General features: G+C 26.2%; 4 protein-coding genes across 5 annotated transcripts; 3 read left to right on the forward strand and 1 right to left on the reverse strand.

Moving 5' to 3' along the window:
- Window positions 1–590: 590 nt before the first annotated feature.
- LOC149878452 (dynein light chain roadblock-type 2) lies at window positions 591–8,272 on the forward strand. The gene is made up of 5 exons (XM_090072733.1): window positions 591–723; window positions 5,593–5,668; window positions 6,137–6,246; window positions 6,458–6,515; window positions 6,841–8,272. The coding sequence occupies exons 1-5, from the start codon at window positions 721–723 to the stop codon at window positions 6,897–6,899; spliced, it is 306 nt and encodes a 101-aa protein (XP_089928859.1). The 5' UTR covers window positions 591–720; the 3' UTR covers window positions 6,900–8,272.
- LOC149878453 (aspartate beta-hydroxylase domain-containing protein 2-like) lies at window positions 7,418–8,299 on the forward strand. The gene has a single exon (XM_090072732.1). The coding sequence runs from the start codon at window positions 7,418–7,420 to the stop codon at window positions 8,282–8,284; it is 867 nt and encodes a 288-aa protein (XP_089928858.1). The 3' UTR covers window positions 8,285–8,299.
- A 1,200-nt stretch (window positions 8,300–9,499) lies between these two features.
- Window positions 9,500–14,801, forward strand: LOC145192964 (eukaryotic translation initiation factor 2-alpha kinase 1-like). Of its 2 annotated transcripts, none has more exons than XR_016447564.1 (16): window positions 9,500–9,796; window positions 10,002–10,163; window positions 10,260–10,288; window positions 10,570–10,671; window positions 10,860–10,912; window positions 11,014–11,188; window positions 11,347–11,449; window positions 12,325–12,352; window positions 12,527–12,716; window positions 12,985–13,074; window positions 13,178–13,272; window positions 13,427–13,547; window positions 13,634–13,764; window positions 13,929–14,066; window positions 14,158–14,253; window positions 14,408–14,801. XR_016447564.1 is itself a non-coding variant. In XM_090072735.1 (16 exons), the coding sequence occupies exons 1-16, from the start codon at window positions 9,724–9,726 to the stop codon at window positions 14,519–14,521; spliced, it is 1,707 nt and encodes a 568-aa protein (XP_089928861.1). In that variant the 5' UTR covers window positions 9,500–9,723; the 3' UTR covers window positions 14,522–14,801. The 2 variants fall into 2 exon arrangements, 1 of the variants encoding a protein (XP_089928861.1); XM_090072735.1 differs by having other exon boundaries at window positions 12,985–13,081.
- Window positions 14,802–15,248: 447 nt separating this feature from the next.
- LOC145192960 (kinesin-like protein KIF28) lies at window positions 15,249–27,268 on the reverse strand. The gene is made up of 27 exons (XM_090072734.1): window positions 27,133–27,268; window positions 25,994–26,032; window positions 25,786–25,862; window positions 25,662–25,678; window positions 23,846–23,868; window positions 23,629–23,750; window positions 23,247–23,325; window positions 23,001–23,064; window positions 22,825–22,914; window positions 22,528–22,624; window positions 22,255–22,407; window positions 21,757–22,021; window positions 21,391–21,569; window positions 21,217–21,305; window positions 20,993–21,122; window positions 20,839–20,896; window positions 20,267–20,409; window positions 20,014–20,154; window positions 19,832–19,919; window positions 19,592–19,654; window positions 19,416–19,503; window positions 19,061–19,234; window positions 18,861–18,983; window positions 16,185–16,454; window positions 15,831–15,989; window positions 15,599–15,727; window positions 15,249–15,461 (listed from the first exon to the last, which is right to left on the reverse strand). Exons 1-27 carry the CDS (start codon window positions 27,141–27,143, stop codon window positions 15,363–15,365), a joined length of 2,970 nt encoding a protein of 989 aa, XP_089928860.1. The 5' UTR covers window positions 27,144–27,268; the 3' UTR covers window positions 15,249–15,362.
- Between the last annotated feature and the right edge of the window lie 51 nt (window positions 27,269–27,319).

The following is a 27,319-nucleotide window of genomic DNA, read 5'->3' on the forward strand; positions in this document are numbered from 1 at the left end:
CCGAGGAACTTATTTTTTGGTATTGATTCTTTGATGCGCGTTTCTATTTTTAGCGGACGGAAAACAGCAACGTCCAGCGGTTAAAGCAAATGGGAAGCGTATATTCCGAACTTTCGACTAGTCTTTCCTTATATTTCCTCGGCATTTTCACCGGCTAAGAATTCAAATGGTTCAATAAATGTATCAGAAGTGTCAAAACATGCCAAAATAAACTCAATGTAGTCTACGAAGTAACTGTGCTATATTCACAAAAACTGTTGATATACCAAATTTGTTGATATAATAGTCGATATATATTGTTGGTATCTCTAACAAAATTAAAACATGTTATCTTTGTTAAATTTTAGGAATTTAAAAAAAAATCAACAATTGACCCCGGTCAACAAAGTCACCCCGGCGACCAAAGTTACCCCGGTTGACGGTACCATTTTGAATACTTTTTTAACGGGCAAACTTTTTTAACACCGTAAGGCGTTAAAAAAGTTGTAATTATTTTGCGCATGCGCAGATTTCACATTTAATAAACTTTTTTAACGACTAACTTTTTTAACGCAACACCGTCTCAACCATATTTTCTTTATCGATCAAGAGTTTGGCATAAGAAACAGTACGGAAAAATTAAACCGGTCGAACATTTTATAAGTTATCAATCAAAAGCACAAAACAAGGTTGTGACTGGAGACGGGTCCATACAGTACAAGAGTAGTTTAACTAGATATAATGGTAAATTATTTTTATTCCCTTCGAATATTTCTTATTATTTAGCTCAGATATTCAGATTTAACTTAGTCATTTTAAAGTAGGATAATAAAACTCGTCAGGTAAAGGAATATTGGCTTATAATTTTGTAAATACTTTGTAAAGTAGTATATTACTCTCAGTCACCTCTTCCTACTTAAGTATATTATCATTACTAAGAGTGCACTGGGTTTCACACTGAAAAACATGATTTAAGTTCTATTTTAAAAATTTTAAATTCTTTTTATATGAATTTTAAACAGTTTTTAGTTTGAAAAATTCCTTTAAAAACATGGCATACTCCAAAACTTAACTTAATTTAAACTTCTTTAATAAACTAAATATAGATGTAATTTAATTTTAATGTAATTTAATATGTAATTTAACATGTAATTTAATTTAGAAAATTACAAATTTATAATAAATCATTCTAAAATTTAATACTTTTTAAAAGAAGTTTTGAGAGTTCATAATAGTATAAAGTTGTTACCATAGACTTCTTTAGTTTAAGTGTGTTTTTTGTTTCCACTTTATTGAATTTTAAGACTATATTACATTTATTTAAAGTCAAAAGTAGAGTTTAATATATTCTAATTAATCATTAAAGATAGTAATTAAAGTATCCATTAACTGTTTTGTTTGATTTTTTTGAAATCATTTTTTTTGTTTTTTTTTCCAGCATTTATGTGTCAATTAATGATGAAAATAAAAATCAATTTTTTTTTCAAAAATTTTTTGAAATAAAAAAGATTAAACATTTAACTAAAAAATAAAGTAAATTAGAGATTCTGATCAAATATACAGATAATGAAAATTTTTCTTAATTATTTAGGAACAGCTGAGGCTTTTTTGTGATTTTGAAAAAAATTGATAGTTTTATCAATTTTTTTATTATAATTATTTTTTTATATTTATATTATATTTTATAAAAAAATACAACACAAAATTTATAATATTTTTAAAATGAATTAAAATGTTGTGCTTTTAAAACATAATGACAGCAACACTTTCAACCATTTTTCTAAATGGTTATGTAAAAAAAGTAATATTAAATAACAACTTTATTTTTGTTTAAGTTTTATTACTATTTTTAAAAATATGTTTTCTTTCTTTCATAGTTATTTTTGTATTAGAATTATATTTAATTAAATTGAACTTCATTTCTCTCTCTTTTTAATTTGAAAATATTATATATATATATATATATATATATATATATATATATATATATATATATATATATATATATATATATATATATATATATATATATATATATATATATATATATATATATGTATATATATAGTAAGCTTAATTATGCCAAGACATAAATATATAAATTATTTATGTGTGTGTATCAGCTTTATCATGCCAAAACTGATATTCAACCTCCATCAGTTGAGAACCATTCAATAAAATAATAAACTAATTAAAATTGAAATTATTTTTCAAGTGATTTTGTAAGATATGCTTTTATTAACTATATATATATTTTTATAAAATGTATATATATATGTATATTTATAAAATGTATATATATACATACATATATTTTTATAAAATGTATATATATATATTTTTTTATAAAATATATATATACATTTTATAAATATATATATATATATATATATATATATATATATATATATATATATATATATATATATATATATATATATATATATATATTTATAAAATGTATATATATATTAATATATTTTTACAAAATGTATATATATATTAATATATTTTTATAAAATGTATATATATATTAATATATTTTTATAAAATGTATATATATATATATATATATATATATATATATATATATATATATATATATATATTTATTTATAAAATGTATATATATATATTAATATATTTTTATAAAATGTATATATATATATATATATATATATATATATATATATATATATATATAGTATTGTAGAAATTATGTTAATATTTCCAGTAAGAGTGCTCAATACAGTGTAGAATAAGTAGAGCGAATATACTATTATTGTTATTATATAAACTAAATAATTAGCTTGGTTTATATTACATTACTTAAAGTTTCACTTTTTCACTAAAACTTTAAGTAATGTAATATAAACCAAGCTAAATATTTAGTTTATATAATAACAATAATAGTATATATATATATATATATATATATATATATATATATATATATATATATATATATATATATATATATATATATATATATATATATACAGTGGGGTGCAAAAAAAAATGCCACACTCATTTTTTTAATAAAAAAAAGCAATAAAAGCTGCCTTAAACTCATATAATAAAAGTAATATAAGACAATTTTGATTTAATGCTTTTGATATTATTGTATATTACATATAATAAAAAGATTAGGATTTATGAAGTATTTTTCAAGTTTTAGCTGTATCAGTACTTAATTGCCTTTACTTTTTATGACTTCTACGCATCTAGAAGACATACTATCTACAAGTCTTTTTAATAAGTCATTTGGCAATGCTTTCCAACCAACAAGAAGAATTTGGAACAGTTCATCTTCATTTGTTATCCTACGATCTTTCAATTTTTTATCCGGCATAGACCTTAGGTTTTCTATTGAATTTAATCAGGTGACTGTGCTGGCCAAAACATAAATGGTATTAATTTAGATTCTAGATATCTTTTATTCAACGGTGCTGTATGTTTGGGATCGTTATCCTGATGAAAGACGTAGTCAACATTAGGAAAAAGTCCTTTTATACTTAGTCAAAGTTGATTAACTAAGATTTTGTGATACAAATGCTGGTCCATGGTGCTTTTCAAAAAAGATGAAAGGAGATTCGTTGCTCCAAATAACTTTAGCCCATTGTTGACATGTCCAACCTTTGTGCTCAATGCACGGCTTTAATCTTTTTTTGTGATTGATTTCACTAACAAATGATTTTTTTATTTGGTTTTCAGAAAAAAATTCACCTGATGCTTTTATTTGACGAGATATTGTCCACTTTGAGATATTAGTAAGGTTCAAATCTAGTTTTATCTCACTACATGTGATTTTACGATCTTTTTTGACAAAGTTAAGAATGTAGCGATCTTCCTTATTTGAAGTTTTAGGTTTTCTCCCTGATCCAATAGACCTTTCAGTTTTACCAGTTCGTTTATATTTCTTCACCAATCTGCTAATAGCAGAGTTTTGCCAATTAAAACGCTTTCCAATTCTTCTAAAAGACTCTCCTTGGTCAACAGCTTCAATAATTATTCCAATTCCTATATTAGTTAGTTGTTTTCTGAAATATTAAATGCGCCCATATTATTCTGTATTTTTAAAGATTTTTGTTATATAATTATTAGTGTATTTTTGTTATATAATTATTAGTGTATATATAAACATACCTCTTCTTTCCTGAACTTTTCACTGCCACATCCAATTTTTTTTGTTTTGCTTGATTATACATTTTATACTTAAAGTCAAGAAAAAATGTTAGTGTGGCTTTTTTTTTGCACCCCACTGTTTATATATATATATTTTTATAAAATGTATATATATATTTTTATAAATTGTATATATATATTTTTATAAAATGTATATATATATTTTTATAAAATGTATATATATATTTTTATATATAGAGCTGTGCGAGATTAGGTTTTATATCTTTGATCGCGTGCGATTGAAATAACAAAAATTTGATCAAGTTCGAGCTCGAGTTTAAAATTATTAAACAAACTAGTGAAAGTGTACATTAAATTCATAAGTGCCTGAAAACCTTGTCCTTCAATCAAATCGTACCACAGGTAATTGGAAGCCAATATGCGCCCAATACCTCGTGTTATTTCTTTAACTTTTTCGTAATCAGACTTCCATGGTGTTTTTTTAGCCCACAGATCTGTGACACTAATTGACAGTTGTTTTCCAGGTTTATTTTCTTCCTTTTTCATTCTTTTTGCTTCTTGTGCCTTTTTATCACCCTCTGCTGATTCCTTCTTATGATAGCTTCTCAGGTGAGTAAATAAGCCAGTTGTAGATGAAGTAAGACAAGATATTTTTTGACTGCATTTTCCAATTTTACAAAATCCAAAATAGTATCATTAATTTTACGCCTATCAAAAAATTCCAAATAATGCTCCCTACTCTCTCGTCCTCCATTTTGAAGCATTTTAATATTATTTTACAGTGACTTTTTTTAAGCATTTTAACACTATTTTACAGCAACTTTTTAAATATCGAACTTTTGGTTCGAAATTCAAATTATATTCGATTAACTAAACATATTCGATTTGAGTTTGATTATTAAATAAACTCGAACTGGAAACTTTGAGTTTCGCACACCTATATATATATATATATATATATATATATATATATATATATATATATATATATATATATATATATATATATATATATATATATATATATATATATATATAGTTTAATAGAAATATTAAAAAGTTTCTTTATCGGGGCAGGCAGGGAAGGGTAAAAGTTGTTTTAAAAGTGTTCTTGTCAATGAAAAGCAATATTCCACAAATTGATTTACAGTTTACAGTGTCTCTAAACTTTTAAAAAAGTTTTAAAAATTGATTTCTCTACTGCATAATCATGCTTGCGTTTAAAGCATCAGTTTTTCTCTATTAATGAGTTAAAGTATTTGTATCACTTGTCATGAATAAGTAAATTTCAAAATTATTTGGTAAAAGCAGTTTATCGGTGGAGATTCAATTTAACATTGTTAGAGTTCATCTTTTTTTTGAAAATTTTCTACTGATGTGAAAGATATAATTTAAAAATATGAAATTTCAAAAATGAAGTAAGAAAAACATAAAGATACCAAGATTAAATTTTTTTCTTCTGTCTAGTCTGAAATTGAAGAAACTTTGAAGAGGATTGGAAGTCATAAAGGAGTTATTGGTATTATTGTTGTTAATCAAGAAGGTAAATATTTTTTTATTTGGATTTAATTTAACTGCAGTAGTTTATTGCAGCATTTAAACTAACATCATTAAGTTTTAATACATGTATTTTTAATATTTTTAAAAACATTTTTAACTGTGTTTTAAATAATTTTGGTGCTGTATTACTTAAAAGTGCTTAAAAAAATATTTTTAATTTCATGTTTCCAGATTTAATATTTGTTTACTTAAAGACTTAATTATCATAAAATTACTTGGTCTTCAAATAAATTTACTTTAAATGTTAGAAAGTCTCATTAAGTTTGAGAAAATTTCTTTTAATGCTTGGCAAGTAATGCAGCACCAAAAATTAAAAAAAAAACAAACTAAAAAACAGCTGTAATTGCATGAATTGAAACTTAACATCTTAGATTTAAATACTGCCAAGTAATAAAGAATGTAAAACTTTTATCGAATAAAAGTTTTACATTTTTTACAAAATTATTTTCAGGTATTCCTATCAGAACAACTTTGGACAATTCCACTACAGTTCAATATGCAGGACTTATCCATCAACTGACTGCCAAAGCAAGAAGTACTGTGCGTGACATAGACCCTCAAGTAAGAAATACATTTTTCTTCCAAATTAAGTCAACTTACATAATCTTTAACTTTATACTGCTGCACAAAAAGTTCAAACATAAATAGAGTTACCCCAGTGGTTACATAAATAGAATTACCTACTTGTAAATTAAGATTTAATGTAAACTTTCTGTTGATACTATAAAAAATAAATTACCTTAGTCCTGTTTTCATTAATTGCTTGTTTTAGAATGACTTGACTTTCTTGCGAATCAGATCTAAAAAGCATGAAATAATGGTAGCTCCAGGTAGCCTTTTTGTTGATGTTGTGCTTCATATGTTTATATATTGTTTTCATTGTTCACTGTTTATTTTTAATTTGCTATTTAGGGGAGTAGAAATACAAAGTTTAAGTTAGGATTTGCTCTCCTAATGTGCTTCCAATAGGGTTTTTGTTCTCCAGAACCTTTTTTTCTAATTTTTTTCTAAAAACTTTCTAAAATCAAATTAAAAATTTTTCCTTTTTTTAAAAATTAATCATAGTATAGCAAATTTTTTAATGATTGATTAAACAATTGTTTTTACTCAATCCTTCTGAAACTGAGCATTGAATTTCAATATCTTTTATTTTAGAGAAAGAGTACATGCTAATTGTTATTCAAAACCCTGGTATAAATGAACGTAATAGTTAATGCATGGTTGATGGAATGATAATCAGTTTATCTATTGTTAATTTTTATGTCTTTAATTTCAAATACCATAAAATTAGTTTAATAGAGAAAGACATTTTTTGTGTGTTCTTTATTTATAAAGCTGTCGTGTTAAATGTTAAGTACTCAATATTCCTAGGTAAAAAAATTAAGCTCTCTGAAAAATGTTTTATAATTTTACTTCATGCAATTATTTTTGCTTATTTTAATGATTTATCTTGTTTTGTAAATTAATTGAATATTTATAAAATGAGTTGTAAATATTTTAAACTTAAATTAAGTTGAAAGAAGTAGTTATATGTTTTTTTTGGTTAAAATCTTCAAGAGGCTTTAAAATATAAAAAAATATTTCAACTTTTTTTGTCTAAACAAAAAGATACTGAAGACAAAGTTCATTCTAGAAAAAATGAAAGTTTTTTGAAATTTTAATGTTTATATTTCTGTAAAATAGTTTTGATAGTGTATTATATTATCATTCCTCAAACTTTAAAACTCCTACCATGTTTGAACCTTTTCTTTCTGGTATTCTGATGATTATATTCCCAAGTGTTTTCATGGCTTTCATTTGGAGATTTTACAGCTTCAGAAAAGAATGTAAAAGAAATGAAACTGAACTATGTGAATCATCTGACTGCTTAAGATGTAATAGAAATATAGTTGTTGCTAAACAAGCGCAAAATACTTTTCAACAAAATTTTTTTTTTGATAAAAAACTAGAAAGAATAAAAACTGCTGTTCTTTCTCCATCCTCAGCATCAAAATTTGTTCTGTATATTGAAAAATTGAAATCACATAGTGTTTGGAACATTAAAGATCTACCAGAGTCTTATAAATCTGATATAAAAAAGTTAGAGGAAAGTGCAAAATTTTTTTTGCAAGATTATTATTTATTAGAAGATAAGCTTTTCTTGGAAAAACATGACACATGCAAATGGTCCAGACTTTATTTATTTAATCAAGGTGTTCAGAACTTAAAAATTACAAATCTTTGTACAGAGACTGTTTCCATATTAAAAAAGTGCAATAATATTATTGACAATTGTTTGTTTGGTTATGTCTTCTTTTCGGTTGTTCATCCAAATACAGTCATTCCTGAGCATACAGGTCCTACAAACATTAGACTTCGTTGTCATATAGCATTAACTGTTCCAGAACTGGAACCAGGTGATAAATGTGAACTTATTGTAGCTGGAAAAAAAGTGGAATGGAAACAAGGTAGAGCTGTTTTATTTGATGACAGTTTAGTACATTCTGTGCAATACACTTCAAATAATGAACAAGCAAGTAGAATTGTATTATTAGTTGATTTTTGGCATCCCGATCTTATGCCTGAAGAAAGATTGTGTATACAAAAATGTTATAGTTGAGAAATTTTTTTTTCTAAGTTTTATTTAAATTTTTTTCTTTTTTTCTTTTTTTTTTAGATAATTTTTTCAAATTTATTTTGCATTAACTTTATTAAGGTCATAATTTCTTTTTATATATATTTTTTTCTCATAATTTTGTTTTTTTCAAAATATGCTCCATTTGCTTTGAAAATAAAGAATGTAGTGCTATTTTAAAACTTTTTTAAAGTTACTAATATAAAATGTGACATAACATTTGAAATGAAGCATAAAATGAATGTAAGCATAAAATTTGTGACATTTAAAATAAATAAATGTGACATAACATTTGAAATGAAGCATAAAATGAATGTATGCATAAAATGTTTTAAAAATTATTTATTAAAGCTATTTTAGCAACGATCTTGTTTGATTGGTTGAATCAATAATATGACCCTCCACGAAAAAACCAGGCAACTTGATTTAAAAAAAAACAACTCAAGTTATTCATATATTTAGAACAAGTTATTTCTAAGCTTTCTGAATCAGTAATAACATTTAAAAAAAAGTTACTTCAATCAGACATTATTTACAGACATTTTAAGTCAGACATATTATTTACAGACATTTTAAGTTTGTTTTCTTAGAGATTTTTTTTCAAAAATCATTTTAATAGTAACATTCTTTTGTTTTTCATAATTTCAACCCCTTAAATTTTTTTTAAAAATGTGCCATTTGATGTTTTTTGAAACTGTAAGTGTTCAAGTAATAGTTTACAGAAACATGTAACAAATTATTTTATCATTTCTTATTATTTTTATAAATTGTAGTAAAAAGATTTAACTTTTGTAAATAACTCAACATTAAATAAACTAATGAAAAATTTAAGTAAAAAAAAGTCAAAAAACTGATCAAATATTTTAAGTTTAACTTATAAACAATTCTTTGTCCATATTTAAATTTTTTAGAGGTTTTTTAAAAATCAAACAATGACGTTAAAGTTGCGTTACAAACCTCAAGGTTTTGATTTTTTATATACATATTTGAAGTCATTTTTTTACATGTTTAACTTATTTTTTTATAAATTTTTTATAGCTAACTATATTGAATAATTGTTTATCTTGATGTTTCTACAAAAAAAATGTTGAAATTAATTTATTAAAGAATGTCTAACTTTAAACAAAGCTGGGAATATTTAATTTAAATTATATTACATTGAAATTCTCATTACAACAGCAGCATATAAGATAATTAGATTATAATAAAAGACAGCATTAGCTTTGATTGTTGAAGATACTAGAAGATCAAATATTATTGTTAAAACTGTTTTTCAAGAGTATTTTTAAAACTCTTCAATGTTAAATAAGTAAAGATTACTTCAATTTCTGACTTTTTTTTTTGTAGAGAGATTATTTTCTGAGAGATTATTTTCTTAGAGATTATTTTAGATGATTTTGAATTGAAAAGGTCAACAAAAAAAGATGAGCTTTAAATATACAAACTCTCTTTCTAAACATTCATCAATTGGTTTTGAAAGATATGATGATTTTCATGGTTTGTATTTTTGAGCATTCATCAGTGGACATTGAAAGTTGAACAGTTTTTATGTTTGAATGTTCACCAGTTTTGAAAAGTGTTTTTGAATTACAATATTTTTATCTTACTTAAAGGTTTTCCTACAACATTAGTAATTTTTGGTAAGTTTATAACAGAATTATAAAGTGCCTACTAATAATTTAATTTTTTATATTTTTACTAGATGATTTCTTATCTCATTCAAGCTCTTCATCTTCAAAGATTGACTTAGTTGCATCTTCTATTGATTATCAACCAGCCAATCACTTAATGCTTGTCTCCTTACTTGAGCATATTTGCAAATTTTATAGTGTGAATGAAAAATCAAGTAGACAGTTGTTTAAGTGTAAGTTTATATTTCTTAAATACAATGAAGACAATTAAAATAGTATTACAAAAAAAAATTTAATTTATATAAAAAAATATTTTTATTGATTTACAGTTGTTTGTGACCATTTATCTAAGATGAAGGTAATATTTTTATCATTTATTATATTACTATACATTTATTATATTATTACACATTTATACATGGTTTATGATCATGGTTAATTACTTTAATGTCATTAAAATTTTTTTCATTAAATTAATGTTATGGTTATTTATAAGAAAATTAATGTTATGGTTATATAATAAGAAAAATAGTTGTTTATAAGAAAATAGTTATTTATGGTTGTTTATCAGAAATAGGTCACTTAAAGTGTTAAAAATGATTACAAACCTGATCTTTTTTTTAATTTTTTTTCGTTTAGCTGATACCAAACTTGTCATATCTAGATGACTTACAAGCTGTCAGAAAAAAGTACAATGCTGCTTTCTCTGAGTTAATGAAGAGTGCAGTTAGCACAATAAAGGTGCATTTTCAATATTTGTTCACTTTTAATTCCATGTGGTAATGTTTGATTCTATATAACATTTTATAGAACCTCAACAACAAAACAATGTTCTCAAAAAAAATTTATAAATCTTTGAATATTTTATTGGAAATCTTTCATATTTAATGGCCATCTTATAATGTTATATTTATAAAAAATGTTTTTAGATGGATGGTATTCCAAATATGCTACCTGAAAGATTGTGGCATATGTCTGCTAAGTAAGTTTTAATTTCATATAGTACTAAAGTAATTTCCTTTAAGGCAATTTATTTGTTCCGCTATTTAGCTTTACATTGTTAAATTTGTGTAATACTTTTAGAAATAATATATCATTAACCCTGCAGTCATGGTATAAAGAAACATTTTGGGAAAGTGATTTGTTAGGCAGAGGGGGTTTTGGGAAAGTTGTTAAAGCTAAAAATCTTCTTGATCAAAAGTTCTATGCAATTAAAAAGATTATTTTTATTGATACTCAGCCTCAAGATTGTTTAAAGGTATAGCTTCAAAAAATGTGAGTCAACAAGTGTAAAGATATTAGTTTGATGATTTGAATTTTTGAACCAAATAAATCTTTTTTTGTTTTAGTGAAATTTTTTTGTTATTTCAATATTTTGTTCCAATTTTTTTCACCTTTTAACTGTTTTGCTTCTAGACACTAAGGGAGGTGCGTATTTTCTCTGACTTAGATCATCCTAATATAGTGCGCTATCATTCATCGTGGTTAGAATATGGTCATGATGAAGTTCAGCAAGCAGGTAAAGTTAAAAAGTGTCATAAAAAAAATGCTAGTGAATCTTCGTATTCAGTTAAAGAATTTTTGATTTTAAACCTAAAAAAAGTCTGTACCTTACCATTTAAAGTCCTTTTTAAAATTTTGAAGCACATTTCATAGTGGAGTTGTTTTTTTTGCTCAATACTCCATATTCAAAGATTTACAATTTTGTATTAGTCACCTTTCTCAAAGGTGACTAAAATAAAATTGTAAATCTTTGAATACTGTATTTTTTAAAATAGTTTCAAACCCATGAAAGGTGCTTTATGAAGCACTGAAGATCTTAAAGTTGAAAAGCTATATTTATTGGATTGGTTCTACTTTTTCTAATGCTGAGTTTAAAAGAAATCGCACTGAGAATAATTACCCAACCATTAAATTTTTATTTTTATTATTTTATTTTTTTTTTGTTATATTTGAACAATTTTTATGCCCTTTTTTTTATTTCAATAACTTTAATTCAATGTTTAAACAAGAATTAGCAAACTGCAGAACAGAAATTTTCTATACCTACATTATGTTGAAAGTTCTATGCCTGCGTTATTTTGATTTCTAAATTGCTATTTGAGGAAGTAGGTATTGCATCAGTTTATTATAAAACATCAATTATGTTAACAAATGTTTATTGATGCAATATTTTTTGTTTTAGCTGATTTTCTTCAAAGCATAAAAGTTTGCTATATTTTAAGTAGGCCAAATCACCATTTTTGAAATTTTTCGTTCATATTCTCATCTAAATTCATCAATATTTTTAAAAACTTTTTTTTATTCTTTTGTTTTAGTTGTTATTATTCTTTTGTCTTTTTTATTATGATTCTTTTGTCTTAGTTGTTATTATTCTTTTGTCTTTGTTGTTAGGCAGAAAGAGAGTTAACCCAAAAAACAGGTTTTTATTAAAATATTTTTTTCCGCTATGTACATTGATTTCAGTAGAAAACATTCTTCTAAAATTGTTGTAGGAATACAGTAAATGAGTAACGCTTATTTAGATAACCGTCATCTTATATTGTGGGATTTATAATTAAGTTGTTCTTTCATCACGTAAATGTTTTTGTGTTAGCCTTTCAAGCCAGTTGTTTGGAAAAAAAGAAATAAACGTTTCCAACGAGCAGCTATCTATTTCCGGTTGTGTCACACCAAAAAAGTCTCAAAATAACAGTAGAAAATCTCATGGTAATATTTCCAAAAGTTATGATGTGGATATTTGCAAAGGCAATGGCGATGATTTTCACAGATGTAAAAGAGCTACGGTATTCATCGTATTTGTAATTTGTACAGCTTTTAAAAATCTCGGACTGAACCTTCTTTGCTTCATGCGAAACCTGATTGCTCCGGCATCACTATATTACTCTGTCACAGCACCGCTCTTGCTTCACAACAATTTTTCTATATCACTAACTTTTTCAGAAACTTAATTTTATTAGTTCTTTAATAGAATGTGTTGACGAACGTAAGAGCAAAAAGGAATGGTTATAAAATGTTGAAATGTATTTTTTTTTTTTTTTTTTTTTTTTTTAGAAATTGATGATGACTCTTTTTATTCAAATGGAGCTTTGTCAGTTGACTTTAAAATCGTGGATAAAACGGAGGAATGAAAAGCTTAAATCTGTAAAAGGTTTACTTTTGGTTATAGTTGGAAATAAATCTTTTTCTCAGTATGCTAAGTGTTTCATCTATCAATGTGTTACCTTTCATTTCTCTACTTCTGTAGGTGTTGATAGAAACACAAACCTAAACATTTTAAAGCAAATACTCCGTGCACTGCAATACATTCATTCTAAAGGTCTTCTGCATCGAGATTTAAAAGTTGGCATTAATATTCAACTTTTTACATTGTTTTCTATTGTTACAAGTTGTTATCTTATATAAACGAGAAGTACGAACTTAACGAGGAGAGGGATGAAACGTTTACACAGGAACTATGATTATCTTTCTTACAACTTTTATTTTTTATTTATAGCCAGCAAATATATTTATCAATGAAACGCAAAAAGATGCCATGTGTATCAAGATAGGAGATTTTGGTCTTGCTCGAACTGCCCGTAATGAAAAATCGAAAACTTCTAGCAATACTTTCTTCGGTAATAGTTGTTATGTAGAGCATTTTCTTAATATTGTCATTATATTAAATAAAAAATTCAAAATATTTTTTTTTATAAAATGTTAGAGTCTGATAGAAGTATGACACGTTCCTCCAACCCTCAGTTTTCTACATTCTCAGAATTACACACAACAGATGTTGGAACAACCATATATGCTGCTCCAGAACAAAAGACGTCTTCCATCTACACAAATAAGGTTTCCTTTATGACTGCGTAGTTCTTTAAATTTTTTTACTTCCTCTGTCAGCAGTTACATTCTTTTGCGTGTTGCATAACTCAATAACATAACTCTAAATAATCATAACCAGGAGAATTTTTTTCGGGTAGACATCTTTAGACAGGTAGACATCTTTTTTTCAGGTAGACATCTTTAGTGTCGGCATAATATTCTTCGAGTTATTTCATCCTTTTAACACTGAAATGGAGAGGGTTCATCTAATAAATGGGTTGCTTCATCAAAATACATGTGGCGAAGTGAATACTCTTTGGAACGAAGAGGTAAACTAAATTCTGTGATGTGTTTTTCAATACTCTACAGATGTTTATCTTTTATTTCATCTTTTCTCAATAATTGATGTTTTTTTTCTAGTCAAATCTAATTCTTCAGATGACATCATCTATTCCTGATAAACGACCACCAGCTTATGATGTTTTAAATTCCACTTTATTCTGCGATCAAGAAGAGGTACTGGATTCACCTCATTAAAATAGCACTTTTTTACAGATCAATACGCGTTCATTTTCTTCAACAATTTCTTTTTCGTTAAAGCACTTCAATTTATTTCTTTTGGAATTGTTTACAAAAATTTCTATTTTTGTGTTTTTTTTTTCTTCTTTAGACATTAGATTCTCTCCGTTCTGCCCTCAAAGCAAAAGATACGGAAATTCAACATCTAAAAAAATTACTGGAAGATTTACGAAATTCTTTAAATTCTAATTCGATAAAAGTATAGAGCGCCAAAGACAGAATTATGATGGGCAAATTATTTTGAACAAATTACTTTAGTGAGAAAATAAGTTAATCTAGCGAAAGCGTTGTTGTATCGAATTCAAGCCTCGTTAGATCCTCGATACCGACAGAACTATTTTTATTTTCAAACTCGTTTGAAGAAAAAATGAAAGCATGAAATTTTCTCGGTTAAAAGTTGAATAACTTCATTTGCAACGGTTGTTTTCCTTGTCGTAAATTATTTTATAAAGCTAAATGTTTAATGCTAAGGAATCGGTAATTTATTTTCCAGGCTCATTTGTTTTTCTTCCTCTTCGAAAATCTAATTTTGACCAAACAAATTTGCTGAAAAACTTGCTTCTGTAGAGTTTTATTTCGAGATTCCGATCTAAATGTATTTTTAAATGTAACCAACCAATCGGTGTTTTACAAATTTATACCCTATAATCCTAATGTAAGAAGGTTCTTTCAAAGATTCAAAATGGTTAAATAAGAAAACGCAACGACGATAAAAAATACACTGGAGAACACTTTTTGGTATTTATTTTTATCAAAATTACAAATCTAAAAGCCATTTGTATACTGGCAAAAATAATTTAGAAAAATCACTTTGAGTGCACAATTTACATGTTTTAGTATTAATATATAATAATTTTAAGTCTTTTTTGGTTATATAATAATACTTTTATGTGAAAAGCAAAATCTTACAAAAAAAGTTATCAAATGCTTTCCGTTTTACGACAAGGAATTTTTTTACTTAAACTTAGTCTAAGTTAAAAATAGTTTAAAATATTATATAATTTATTTGATATGTATGAATATATATAATTTATATAAATATAATTTTATTGCATTAAACATGCTTTGCTGCCAACCGGAACTTTAACGTCATCTGTTTTAATTTTTCCGCCATTTTCTGCAACACCAGGCTGACTTTTAAGATACTTTAAAAAAAACAAGATTAGTAACAATAATAAAGGCTGCAACTAAAAACTAAGTTATAATTAGGTAGGAGTATAAAAGATTGTAACTTTATCTCATAAACAACTCAGTTAAGTCAATTCAAGATAAGTCAACTTACCGATTGCAAAAGATTGACTTTGTACTTGAGTTTTCCTCGTTCGTAGAAGGCCGCTGTTTGAACGGCCCTATGGAATGCAGCAAAATCCTTATCTTTGTCTTCCTTTTTACCCCATTCATTTACCAAATCCTAAAACAAGAAAACTGCTTTTAAAAGATCGTGAATGTAATAGTCCAGAGAATTTTCTTAAAAAAATTTCTTAAAAACTTGAAAATACACTTAGTGCACATACCTGAATACGCTTTTCCTTTTGCTTCATTCTCTCATATCTTCTCTTATAAAGTATCACTTCACTTTTTAGCTGAGCGATTTCTCCAAAGCTTTTTTCTCTAAAGCTGGCATGTTTTGCCATGTTTTTATTATTTTGCATCGATTCCATTTGACGAAGTTCCTTAGAAGAACGTAAAAAAAAACTGTAATTTCCTTAAGTAGCAGCAAGTTTTAATAGTACACACGATGTATGAAAATAGCAAGTTTAGTATAATAAAACTCATGACCGAGAAAACATAATGGACTACATCAAGGGAATAATTAAAACGGAGAGTGACAAACATGTAATGTTAAACGTTTCTTCAAAGTTTTCTACCTTAGTTGTCATTTTGGCCAATCTCTGATCAACAGCGTTTGGGTTTTGCTTGCCGTATAAGTTAAACGACAAACATCCGTGTTCAAACCAGTTCAAATGATCGTCAGTTATAGAGGGCATAGAAATTATTTTTGAGAAGTTAAATTGCGGAGATAATGTTCCATTTATTACAGGTGTTTGAATCGGAGTTTTTTCTCCAAATGTAAGAAACTTTACATACAAACCATGAGAGTAGCGAGATTTATGTACTTCTGCACTGCGTAACAAAACCTGAAAAGATTGTTTCAAAAAACTGTAATTAAAACAAGCAAAGAAAGAAAGAGTCTTGTAGCAAGTAGCAAGAAACAAATGTCGTTATTTTGCTCCGGTAAAATAAACTAATGAAATGTCATTTTCATAAAGACTGCAATTAGGAAAAAGCGTCTCACGCAAATGTATTCATACCTGTCAAATAAAAGATAAGTTGATATAGAAATGAGAAACAAACAATAATTAACGAAGTTCAAAAAAATTGTTAATACAAAACTTCTTTCTGCTTCTAAAGAAGATGGGGAAAGACTTACTTTTCTTTTCTGAATAGCTTAGTTTTTCTCTAGTGCTTTTCACATTTAAAAACAATTCATATTCAATAAGTCAAAATGTTTTTGGGGATGAATTACAAATTAGTCCTTTAGTTCTTCAAGATAAGGAAGTTGTGAGATTATTTCTGCTAATTCTTCCGCTTTAGTTTTTTTTCTCACTGGTTTTATATCAAAAGTGGATTCAAACTCACATTCAGATGCTACTTTTACGACGAGTTCACTTTTCCTTTGGTTATCCTCATGTAGAAGTAAACGTATGAGCCGTTCAGTGCACAAATCAACTCCACTTTTTGAAACATAAATTTAAGTGTCAAAGGACTTGGTATAATAACTTTTTATATTTAACTTTCCTGAATAATAGAGATTAACACCATTAAATGACAAAAAGATTTTATATTATAGAAGGAATTTTAAAAAATAATGTACATTATTTCATTGCATTTCTTAACTTTTTGTTTTATGGAATTAATCAACTTGTCCACTGAACTACTCATTTTTCTCTTATTGCTTTATTAATTCTCTCAGAAACAACAGTAAATAAATTTTGACTCACGTTAATATTTTTCTCTCTAAAATTTTGTAGTGAAAACGAAATAGTTTTATCAGATCACAGTTTCTATTCCCTAAAGCCATAACATTTACTTCTTCAACATCAAGAGCCTGAACAAAATCCGAGATTGATTTTATTTCTTTTTCTTTTAAAGTCAAATCTGTTCAATAATATTTTTTAATTCTTGTTTTAACTGATTAGAGAATTTCATCTTGTTTTAATACCCAGGCTTCAACTCTTTTTGTAAATCAGGATCAGAATCAGCTTTGTTTTCATTATCCTCATGATTGATTAGTTTTTCTTGAGATTTTTGCTGATTGATTGCTAAACATTTTTTCATATAAAGAATATCACAGAGATAATCTTTTTTCATTTATTTTTTCATATAAAGAATATCACAGAGATAACTTTTTTTCATTTACTTTTTTTTTTGCTTAAGCTCTTGAGCAGTTTTTAACATTATTGAGTTTTTGTAGTTTATAACAATTGCCTTTATAGGATCTTGATCATTGGGGATTTTTAGTCCTTGAGATTTAACATCTTTACCATCTTTAACATCTTTATTAATGGTCAAAGTTAGAAAAAGAATATGATCTATAGCTAAGTATGCTAAATATGATCTTAAGCTAATACCCCTTCAGCCTTGTTACTTATTTTATTAAATTAAGTAACAAGGCTGACAAAATGTTAGTGCTCTAAATGATATGAAAAATTTGAAGTTGATGAATTTAAGTTTAAGTGAAAAATTTTTGCACTTGGATTTGTCTTTACTTTCTAATAAAAAACTGCTTTCAAACTTCAGAGTGAATTTTATCAGACAACATTGTAAATGGCATTCAGGCTACTGCACTGAAATTATATTATTGGTTTACATTTCTTAGCATCTTCCATCTTTCTTTAACACCAGTTGAAAATAAAAACAATTTCTATACGTTGTCAAAAATTTATTTTCATTTCAAAAACAGCAAATTAACTGATTGTTTGAAAATTAATCAATGATTGACTCTTTTTATTGATAAGATGTTTAAATTGTTTACCCACCACTAGAGTTTGCTTAAGTTTAAGATTATTAGCCTCAAGAGTTTGGATATAAGAAGAATTTCAATTGTTGTTTGTTTTTAGAGTTCAAATCTATTCTCAATTAAAATAATGATAAAGAAAGCTAAAGTATTTAAACCATTACGCATACAAGAGAACCATTACACAAGAACCATTTTAACAAGTATACATTCAGGAACAACTACATAACTTTTACCAATTACTTGTACTCTTCCCTAAACAAACAGACCCTTAACAAAATCCCTAACCTCCACACTGCTTCCATTTAACCCTCACACCCCTATTTCCTTAAACCTTTTTTAGTATTACATTGGTATGATAGTATTGTAAACAACCCTGCAATTACAACACAATTTCCCAACTTTTTTTTTCCCAAAACCCACAACTTCCCCACAATAAAAGTATTAAAAGTTTATTTTCTAAAGGTGCAAACACATATTTAGAAGTATTAAGATCAAATACTTAATGGCAAATAATGAGAGTTACCTTAAAGTAATAGGGCTTTCCTAGCAGATCTTTTGGATCATCAACAAAATAATCTTCATCAAGTGCTTTTCCCTGCTGTGTACAAGGAACTACACTTATCACTAGATTACCTTCTTCTGAACCCTGAAAAAATTTTCTTAATTTTGAAACAAGATCTTGAAACTGAAAATATTAAATTTCAATTTTTATGATCATTAAACCTTATAATCTGTAATTGCAAGCTTATCATCAAAGTCTAGTGCATAAGACAAACTTTGCAAGAACACATTTGCAGTTCCTATTAACACATCCTCTGGTGGTTCCCAAAAAGGATCATCTTCTTGCTTAATGGTTGATTTAACATTCTCACCATCCAAGAAGCGCTGATACATATCCTTAGAGAACAGACAAGTAAGATATTAGAATGTAAAAAATAGGTTGTTAAATGTTAACAAAGACATTATTTTGTGAATTTTTTGTTGATATTTTAGCATGATTTAAAAAAAAAAAAGTTCAACATTTTTAAAATGTGGTTGTTTTTAAATTGTTATTTTTAAAATAATTTAAGTATTTTACCTGCATTAAATACCTTCTATTAGTAAACTTTCCTCTTTCCCAGAGCCAAACGTTATCATTTAATAAATTCTTCATTTTAACTACCACTCTGAAAAGAACAACCAATAAATATTCTTTTAAAATAGCTTTTTAATATTTAGCATGTCATTACAACAATTCATTATCTAAATCAATACTTTGTTCCTTTATCAGCGTTGCCACCTTGAGCAGCACCTGATATTAAGATCACTTCAAATGACCTATAAGAAATAAACCAATCAGCAAAAAAATAAGTTTTCAAAAACAAAGTTTATTAAGAAAACTTAGGAGCTAGAAAAAACAACAAAAAACATTAAAAAAAAAATCAGTTAAATGATGCTCTTTATATAAATAGAAGTTATGCTTTTTTATTCTGTAAAAAAAAAGTAATGGTTTACATTTGCTTGTCCAGCTCCTCACTGATGGCATTTACTTCACTAACCATTGGTAATAGTTCCAACACTTGCTCTTGTGCTTGAACCTGATCTACAAAACCAAATTTTATTTGAAAAGGTTGTTTATTGCTAAAAATTTCTTAACTAAGATATTCTTTTAAAATCTTTATGAAATTACCAAATACCTTTGCTAAGCCCTGCTCCACCTGCTGTTGAAAACCCTTTTGCTTGTGCTATTTCTTTATTTGCAAACTCCCAGTCTACAGTTTCTGGAGATCCCTCATCCTTCTTCAATGGATTAACAAAAAAGTACATATGGTTGGACCCTAAATTAAATTTAAAAAATCAAACTAAAAAAATAAAGTTTTTTTTTTTTTTATTCTTAGTGAGAGTTACTTTGAAATTTATTGAAATGTTTATTTGAAATGAGGAAAGTACCAAATAGCAGACGATCATGATGTTTTAAAATTTGCTCTCCAGTGATCATAATGCCATTTACTTTTGTCTTTGCACCAGAACTTGCAGGTTTAACAGTGACTTCTCCACTTTTATTTGTTATGATAGCATGTTCGCTTGATATACTAGATGTGAAAAGCAGGTAATCAAAATGAAGCATACAATCAGATCACTATTTCTATAAATAAAAATCTTATTATGAATTCTCCATATAAAGATCAAATTTAGCAACAATTTTGAAACAATTCATTTTAAGTTCAGTATTTTGTAAGCTACATAAACATAAGTTATGGTAAAAAAGTTTAATTAAATAGAAAAACAAACAAAACTAAGTTTAGTAAAGAGAAAAAGTGCAAAAAATGTGTGGCAGAGGCTCATTACTGCACAAAAGAACACTCAATGGTTAGTAATGGTTTGAACACTCAATGGTAAACATAAGACACAAAGTTGCAGGAAATCAAAATATAAAATATAAAAAAAGACTATGAATGGCTTATGTGGGATAAAAATATTTTTGATGTAAATTTCAGTAGTTTAAAAAAATTATTAACAACCTTAAACCAGACATTGCAATATCTGGGCTGGATTCTTTCCTTCCAATGCGAACTTGGCCTAAAACCATATTATATTTAGCAAAAAATAAGCTAACACAAATCAAAGTGCTCATCAATCCTCAACAACAATTAATGAGACTTACAAAGTACTCACCTTCTTTCAAGAAATGTACAATAACACTTGAAAGCATAGGATCCTCGTTTAAGTTTACAAGATGGGGTATTCTTTTAGCTTGCTCTGCTTTAGTATCTACTTCAATAATTTCACTTCGAGCAACTTTTAACTAAAATTGAAGAAATAAAGAAGATATAAAACATACAGTATTGTACCATTATAAACTTTTTAGGCAGATACCAATATATTTAGAAAGCTCATGCCTTGTCATCCCAGTTCATCATTGCAGATGAATTTACTTCAAGTTGAGCTCTTATTTCTTCTTCCATCTCTCTCCGCAACTGAGCTTTTTCTAAAGTTAATGAAATGCATTTCTCATTACAAATAAATTTTTAAATCAATTTAAACAAAATTAACCATGAAGATAAAAGTCTTGCCTTCATCAGTCATTCCACCTCCAGATTCACCACCAGCACCCATCAATGAAGAAAAGTCACCACTCTGCATAGCCTTTTTTAACTTCTCATTTTCCTCTTTTAATTCACGAATGAGTTTATCCATGGGATTTTCATTTACAACAGCTTTGTTTTTAATCTTCTTTGCTCTGTCTGCATATCTACCATGATCAAATTTACAAATGATGTATAATTATATCTTTATAACATTTAGTTCTTTTACATATATACAGCAATTTCTACAAAAAGAAATGTAAACATTCTTTAAGAATGGAAAACTTTTATAGAATTTGTAACAGCTGAAACCTTTTTCTTTTTTCTATAATAATTTAGAGTTTAAACATGTACCTTAAAGTACCTAATGTTTCATCATAGTTGATATCTGCAGGAGACAAAGCTGCTATCATGATTGTTTTACTGTTTCCACCAAGCGCATTTTGTAACAGCTTAGTTAACACTGAATCACGATATGGAACCAAAACTTTTTTTTTACCCATTGAAAGATCAGCAAGTGCAGAGATCACATTACCCAGTGAAGATAATGATTTATTTATGTTTGCTCCTTCCTTAAGACGATCTCCAGTAGCACCTGTAGAATCAGCACGCTCAGAACCTAAATATACAATATTAAAGATTTTACCCAAAGCATTATGATTGAAAACATGCTAATTTAAACAAATAACACAACATTTCTAACTGCTTCAAAAAAATTAAAGAATGAGTAGTAGAACAAATTCAATTACCCATATAGCTTTAAAAAATAAAAAAAAAGATTGAGGAAAATTCAGTTAAGCATTACTGAAAATTACAATTTACAGCCAATATGACTCACTAAATTTTACATACCAGCTAAATCTACTAAATTTATAACACTTTGTTTTTTAGTTTCTTCTCCAGCAGAATTTTTCTCAATTTGATCAAACTGTATAGTTACTACTGTATGGGCACGTGAACTTGTAGCATTCATTTGCGTTGATGCTACTGTTCGATTTGCAGTACCTAACACAAAACATCAAATTCTAATTGACTACTAATTGGAGAATCAAAATGGTATTGAAATATCATAGTTTAAACTGAATTTAAAAATGATATATATTAAAATTGTTTTACTGAAAATACCTTCTTCAGTTCTTGCTTCTATCTCTTTATAACTTCCTACTGCAACAAATTTCAATCCTTGAACATAAAATGAGCCAAGCTTAGGATTTTGACGTACCTATGAGAAAAGACACTTATCTAATATATCTTTAGTTGCTTCAAATGTTTAAAAAAATTTTCTATGTTGTTTTTTTCTCCATATATTGGTAAAAGCAGAAACTTATGGTTATATACATTGGATAGCACACATTGATTTTTATATCTTTAACTTAGTAAAAAAAGTAATAAAATATGAAAATATGATTAAAAAAATCTTACAGGAAGTCCACCTTTTGGATTATCCTGGGTCAAAAGATCACGAACTTGCTCGTTATAGATCTCCAACATACTAAATGTAACTTGATATTTCTAAAACAAAATACATTTTAAAAGTAAGTTTATAACGCAAAAATTTCATACTTCAACTAATCTGAATTATAGTTTGAACAACTTACAATATCAGAAGTAGACCGCTCAATAAGCTTAAACAACTCATCACATGTGATGGGAACAATTCCTCTAATAAGTATACAAAGTTTTCAAAAATATTTGAAAATTAAAAACAAAATACAAAAACACATGCAATAGGAAAAACTTATCTTCTAACCATAGTGGTAAAAAATTGAAAAATTAATTCTCATCTTAAAAAGATTGCTGCTAATTTAAAAAATGTAAATAAAATTCTGTTATGTGAAACTTACTTATTAGGACCATAACCAACCATTGAATAACTTTTCCCAGCACCAGTCTGACCATAAGCAAACAGGGAGCAATTAAAACCTAAATGAAAATCGAAAAAAAAATTTTGATAAAGAACGAAATTTAGTTGATTGGGTGAAAACTCCTGCTTGCAGCTCCACAACAAGCCAAACATTTTTCATTTTTTTACAATTAGAATTTAAAAGTAAACTTTAAATTGAAAGTTATTGTTTTCTTTTAACTATTAATTCTATGACACAGGTTAAATATTTCTTCTTAAACTATTTTACAAAATCCATAATTTTCAAAGAGTAATTTAATAAAAAAATCTTTCTTTCCTATGTTTGATGATAAAAGAAACCAAAGATGACCACTTCTATTTACCTTGAACTGCATTGTTTAAAACCCCTTGCCCAAGATCATTGAAAACCATTCGCTGATCAGCATATTGAGGACTTGTGCCAACAAAAATTCCATTTTCATCAGTTTCAAACTGATCATGAGACCTACAAAATGTTTTCAAATAAAATAAGTGAAACAACATACAACTGATGTAAAATGTTAGATTGTATAGTAAAATCAAAGAAACGTTAAAACTTACCAATAGGAGAAATCAAAAGAAAACTAAAAATAAAAGAACATTAATTTGATTTTCTTTTTCTTCTAACAAAAATATATTTACATAATTTGTTGATAAAAATAGAAAGTTTCTCTTCATTAGTTAATTTTGACTTGAATAGTTTCAAAATAAACAAAAAAAACTCATACTATCAGATCACAAGGATAAAAGATTTAAAAGAGACTGGTCTCAAGGTTAGATAGGGAAAAGAGAAAAACTATAAAAGTAAGAACTTCTTATTCTTAATGAAAAATCACTTTAAATTGAAATTAAGTTCAATCAAGAATATTATTCACACTTTCTTATTCTTGCTTTAAACAAAGCTTTCTTATTAAAAACATAAAATTTACTAGTGAGTCTGTAAATTATTTTAAGTAACTCAATTTAATTAAACATTAAATATGTCAATTTTATGGATTTAAAAATTGTTTTACATTTTACTCTTATATTAAGTCTTCCTAAAATTCAATTAACACTAAGAACTTTGGCCAATCTTTAAAAAATTACCTGCATAATCCTAAAATAAGATTAATTTTTTGCAAAACAAAAGTACCCATAAGGCTGATAAACTTGAACAAATATTTATAGTAAAACAAATTTAAGCAACTCTATTTTTGTCATCATAATAACTTACAAGAGATCTCTTATTAAAAAGCACACCTAAAGAAAATTTTGTATTGTTTTGATTTTACTTTTATACTTTCAAAAAATTCAGACATTTCAAAATTCATTTTATCACAAGTTTTTTAAACCTTTTGTAAAAACAGTTTTAATGGAAAGACTCTGAAACTTTTGGGTAAAATGATATGTAATATCTTTTTTTACAAACCAAAACCATCAATTAAGCTGAAAGTAAGGTTGAAAGTTGAAAGTTTCTATCTACAAAAATTTCAAAGAATAATTTAGAAGTTATAGGCCCTACTTTATATATATATATATATATATATATATATATATATATATATATATATATATATATATATATATATATATATATATATATATATATATATATATATATATATATACATATATATACATACATATACATATGTATGTATGTATGTATGTATGTATGTATGTATGTATGTATGTATGTATGTATGTATGTATGTATGTATGTATGTATGTATGTATGTATGTATGTATGTATGTATGTATGTATGTATGTATGTATGTATGTATGTATGTATGTATGTATGTATGTATGTATGTATGTATGTATGTATGTATGTATGTATGTATGTATGTATGTATGTATGTATGTATGTATGTATGTATGTATGTATGTATGTATGTATGTATGTATGTATGTATGTATGACATAATATAAGTAATAACATACATAAAACAACTTTAAAACTTTTCCATAGTCTTTTAATAAAGTGGGCATCCTATTAAATCGTATCACAAAGTGTGGAAAAATTTTTTATAAGAAAAGCTTTGTAAAAAGGTTTTTAAATAATTGCATAAAACAATTTTTCAGTATCTCTTTTAAAAGCTATGTTTGTTCTTATTAATAATATAATATGCTGACAGAAAATTCTTAAAATGATAAGAATTTTAGACATTGTCTATTAATTTTCCATGAAAGATAGATATTAAGATAATAGTTAGCAGGTAATAGATCACAGACAATTAGATAGACACTTAAATTATTGAGAACAAGATTGCGCACTTACTTCATTTATTTTAAATTTAAAACATTTAATTTTAAACAAAAACGAAGCATTATTTGGCATAAAATAGTTTTAACATTGTAGTAAATGAATTCTTCTTTAATAATAATAACAATTACCTCTTTTGGTGGCTGATCTAGATACAATAAAAATAAAAAATAATAAAATAAAAAAACATAGAAATAAAAAAAATTCTATTTAAGAATCTTAAGAAAAGTAAAAAGTTTGAATTATCAAACATACCTGGATTTTCAGGATCAATTATTTGTGTCATCTTATCTATCATTTTTAAGCAACATTGTGAATTACGCTCTTTTTCTCTTTAAAATTAAAATAATAAATAATTTTGTTTATTTTAACAAGAACTGTTTAAGGAAAATATTACAAGGAAAAATAGCAACTTTAAAAAACAAAAACAATAAACTTTTATTTAGGTTTTTATAATACTTACCGAGAGTTAAATGGTCTCACTCTGACAGCTACTCGGACACTAAAAGAATATTATAAAATAAAAGTGAAAATTATGTAAAATAGAAAATTCATTCAGTAATTTGTTATACAAATATTTTTAGTTGTGTTTTTTTTAGTGACTTACTTGAATTGCACAGTGTAGAGGTTCACATTCCAACAATCGTATGTATGGATGTATGCATGCATGCATGTATGTATATATGTATGTATGTATGTATGTATGTATATATGTATGTATGTATGTATGTATGTATGCATGGCTGCTGAGAGGGGGGGTGGACGGGGAAGATTCCCAGGGCCAAGTTATTTTTAAAAGATTTAAATAGTTTTGACTTTGAAAAGATTTAATTAACTTTTATTTTAAATTTTCAATGACCAGAGCACACTTCTTTTGGTCCTGGGTATATAATTGATCATAATGAGGGCCCCTTAAAAAAACTTCCCCGGGGCCCGAAACTTCTCTCGGCTGCTATGTATGTATGTATGTATGTATGTATGTATGTATGTATGTATGTATGTATGTATGTATGTATGTATGTATGTATGTATGTATGTATGTATGTAGGTAGGTAGGTAGGTAGGTACGTACGTATGTACGAATGTATATATGTGTATTTTTTACATTTTATGATACAAGTTTTGCATCCTTTGCATTTTTTAGTAACTCTTTTATTTATTGGCCAAGTTACCAAAGTTTTTTAAACTAAATGACAAACTATAAAATGCTTTCTTTAAGAAAACTGGGCAAATAATGTTCATAAATGTTTGTTCATGAATGAATTATTATAATTTGTTTATGAATTATTATAATAATTTGCTAGATAAGAAATGATATATCATTTCTTATCTAGCAAAAAATTTGTGTAAGTACATGTGCTAGCTAAAAAAAAACTTTTTAAGAAAAACCTTTAATTAACTATATACTATTTACATAAAAATTATTTGGACCCAAATAATTTAATTAAAAGCTTTTAACAAACAAGATTTTTAAAAAAACTCTTTAAACTTTAGCCAGCTACATATTCCAACAAAAAAGTTATTAAGAAAATTGTGTTAGTATATAACTCATAATTTTTAGATAAATTTATTTCTTAACAAACCCGGTTTGAAAAAACTTACGATTCTGCCATGATCAAAGATTCCTAATGTCCCAAAACCAAATTTATCAACTAATCTAAAACCTATACTTTTTCCTATTAGATTTTTGTTAAGTTTTGATTTGTGATTTCTCCGTTGCTACCATGCTAGATAGCACTTTCGATTTTAACTGTTGGCAGCTAAACTAAAAATCATTCATTTATCTTTT

Source organism: Hydra viridissima, unplaced genomic scaffold, assembly GCF_058129835.1.
Source record: "Hydra viridissima isolate aposymbiotic clone 2 unplaced genomic scaffold, HvirCarnegie_v1 scaffold_15, whole genome shotgun sequence".
In the NCBI taxonomy this organism is placed as follows: domain Eukaryota; kingdom Metazoa; phylum Cnidaria; class Hydrozoa; order Anthoathecata; family Hydridae; genus Hydra; species Hydra viridissima.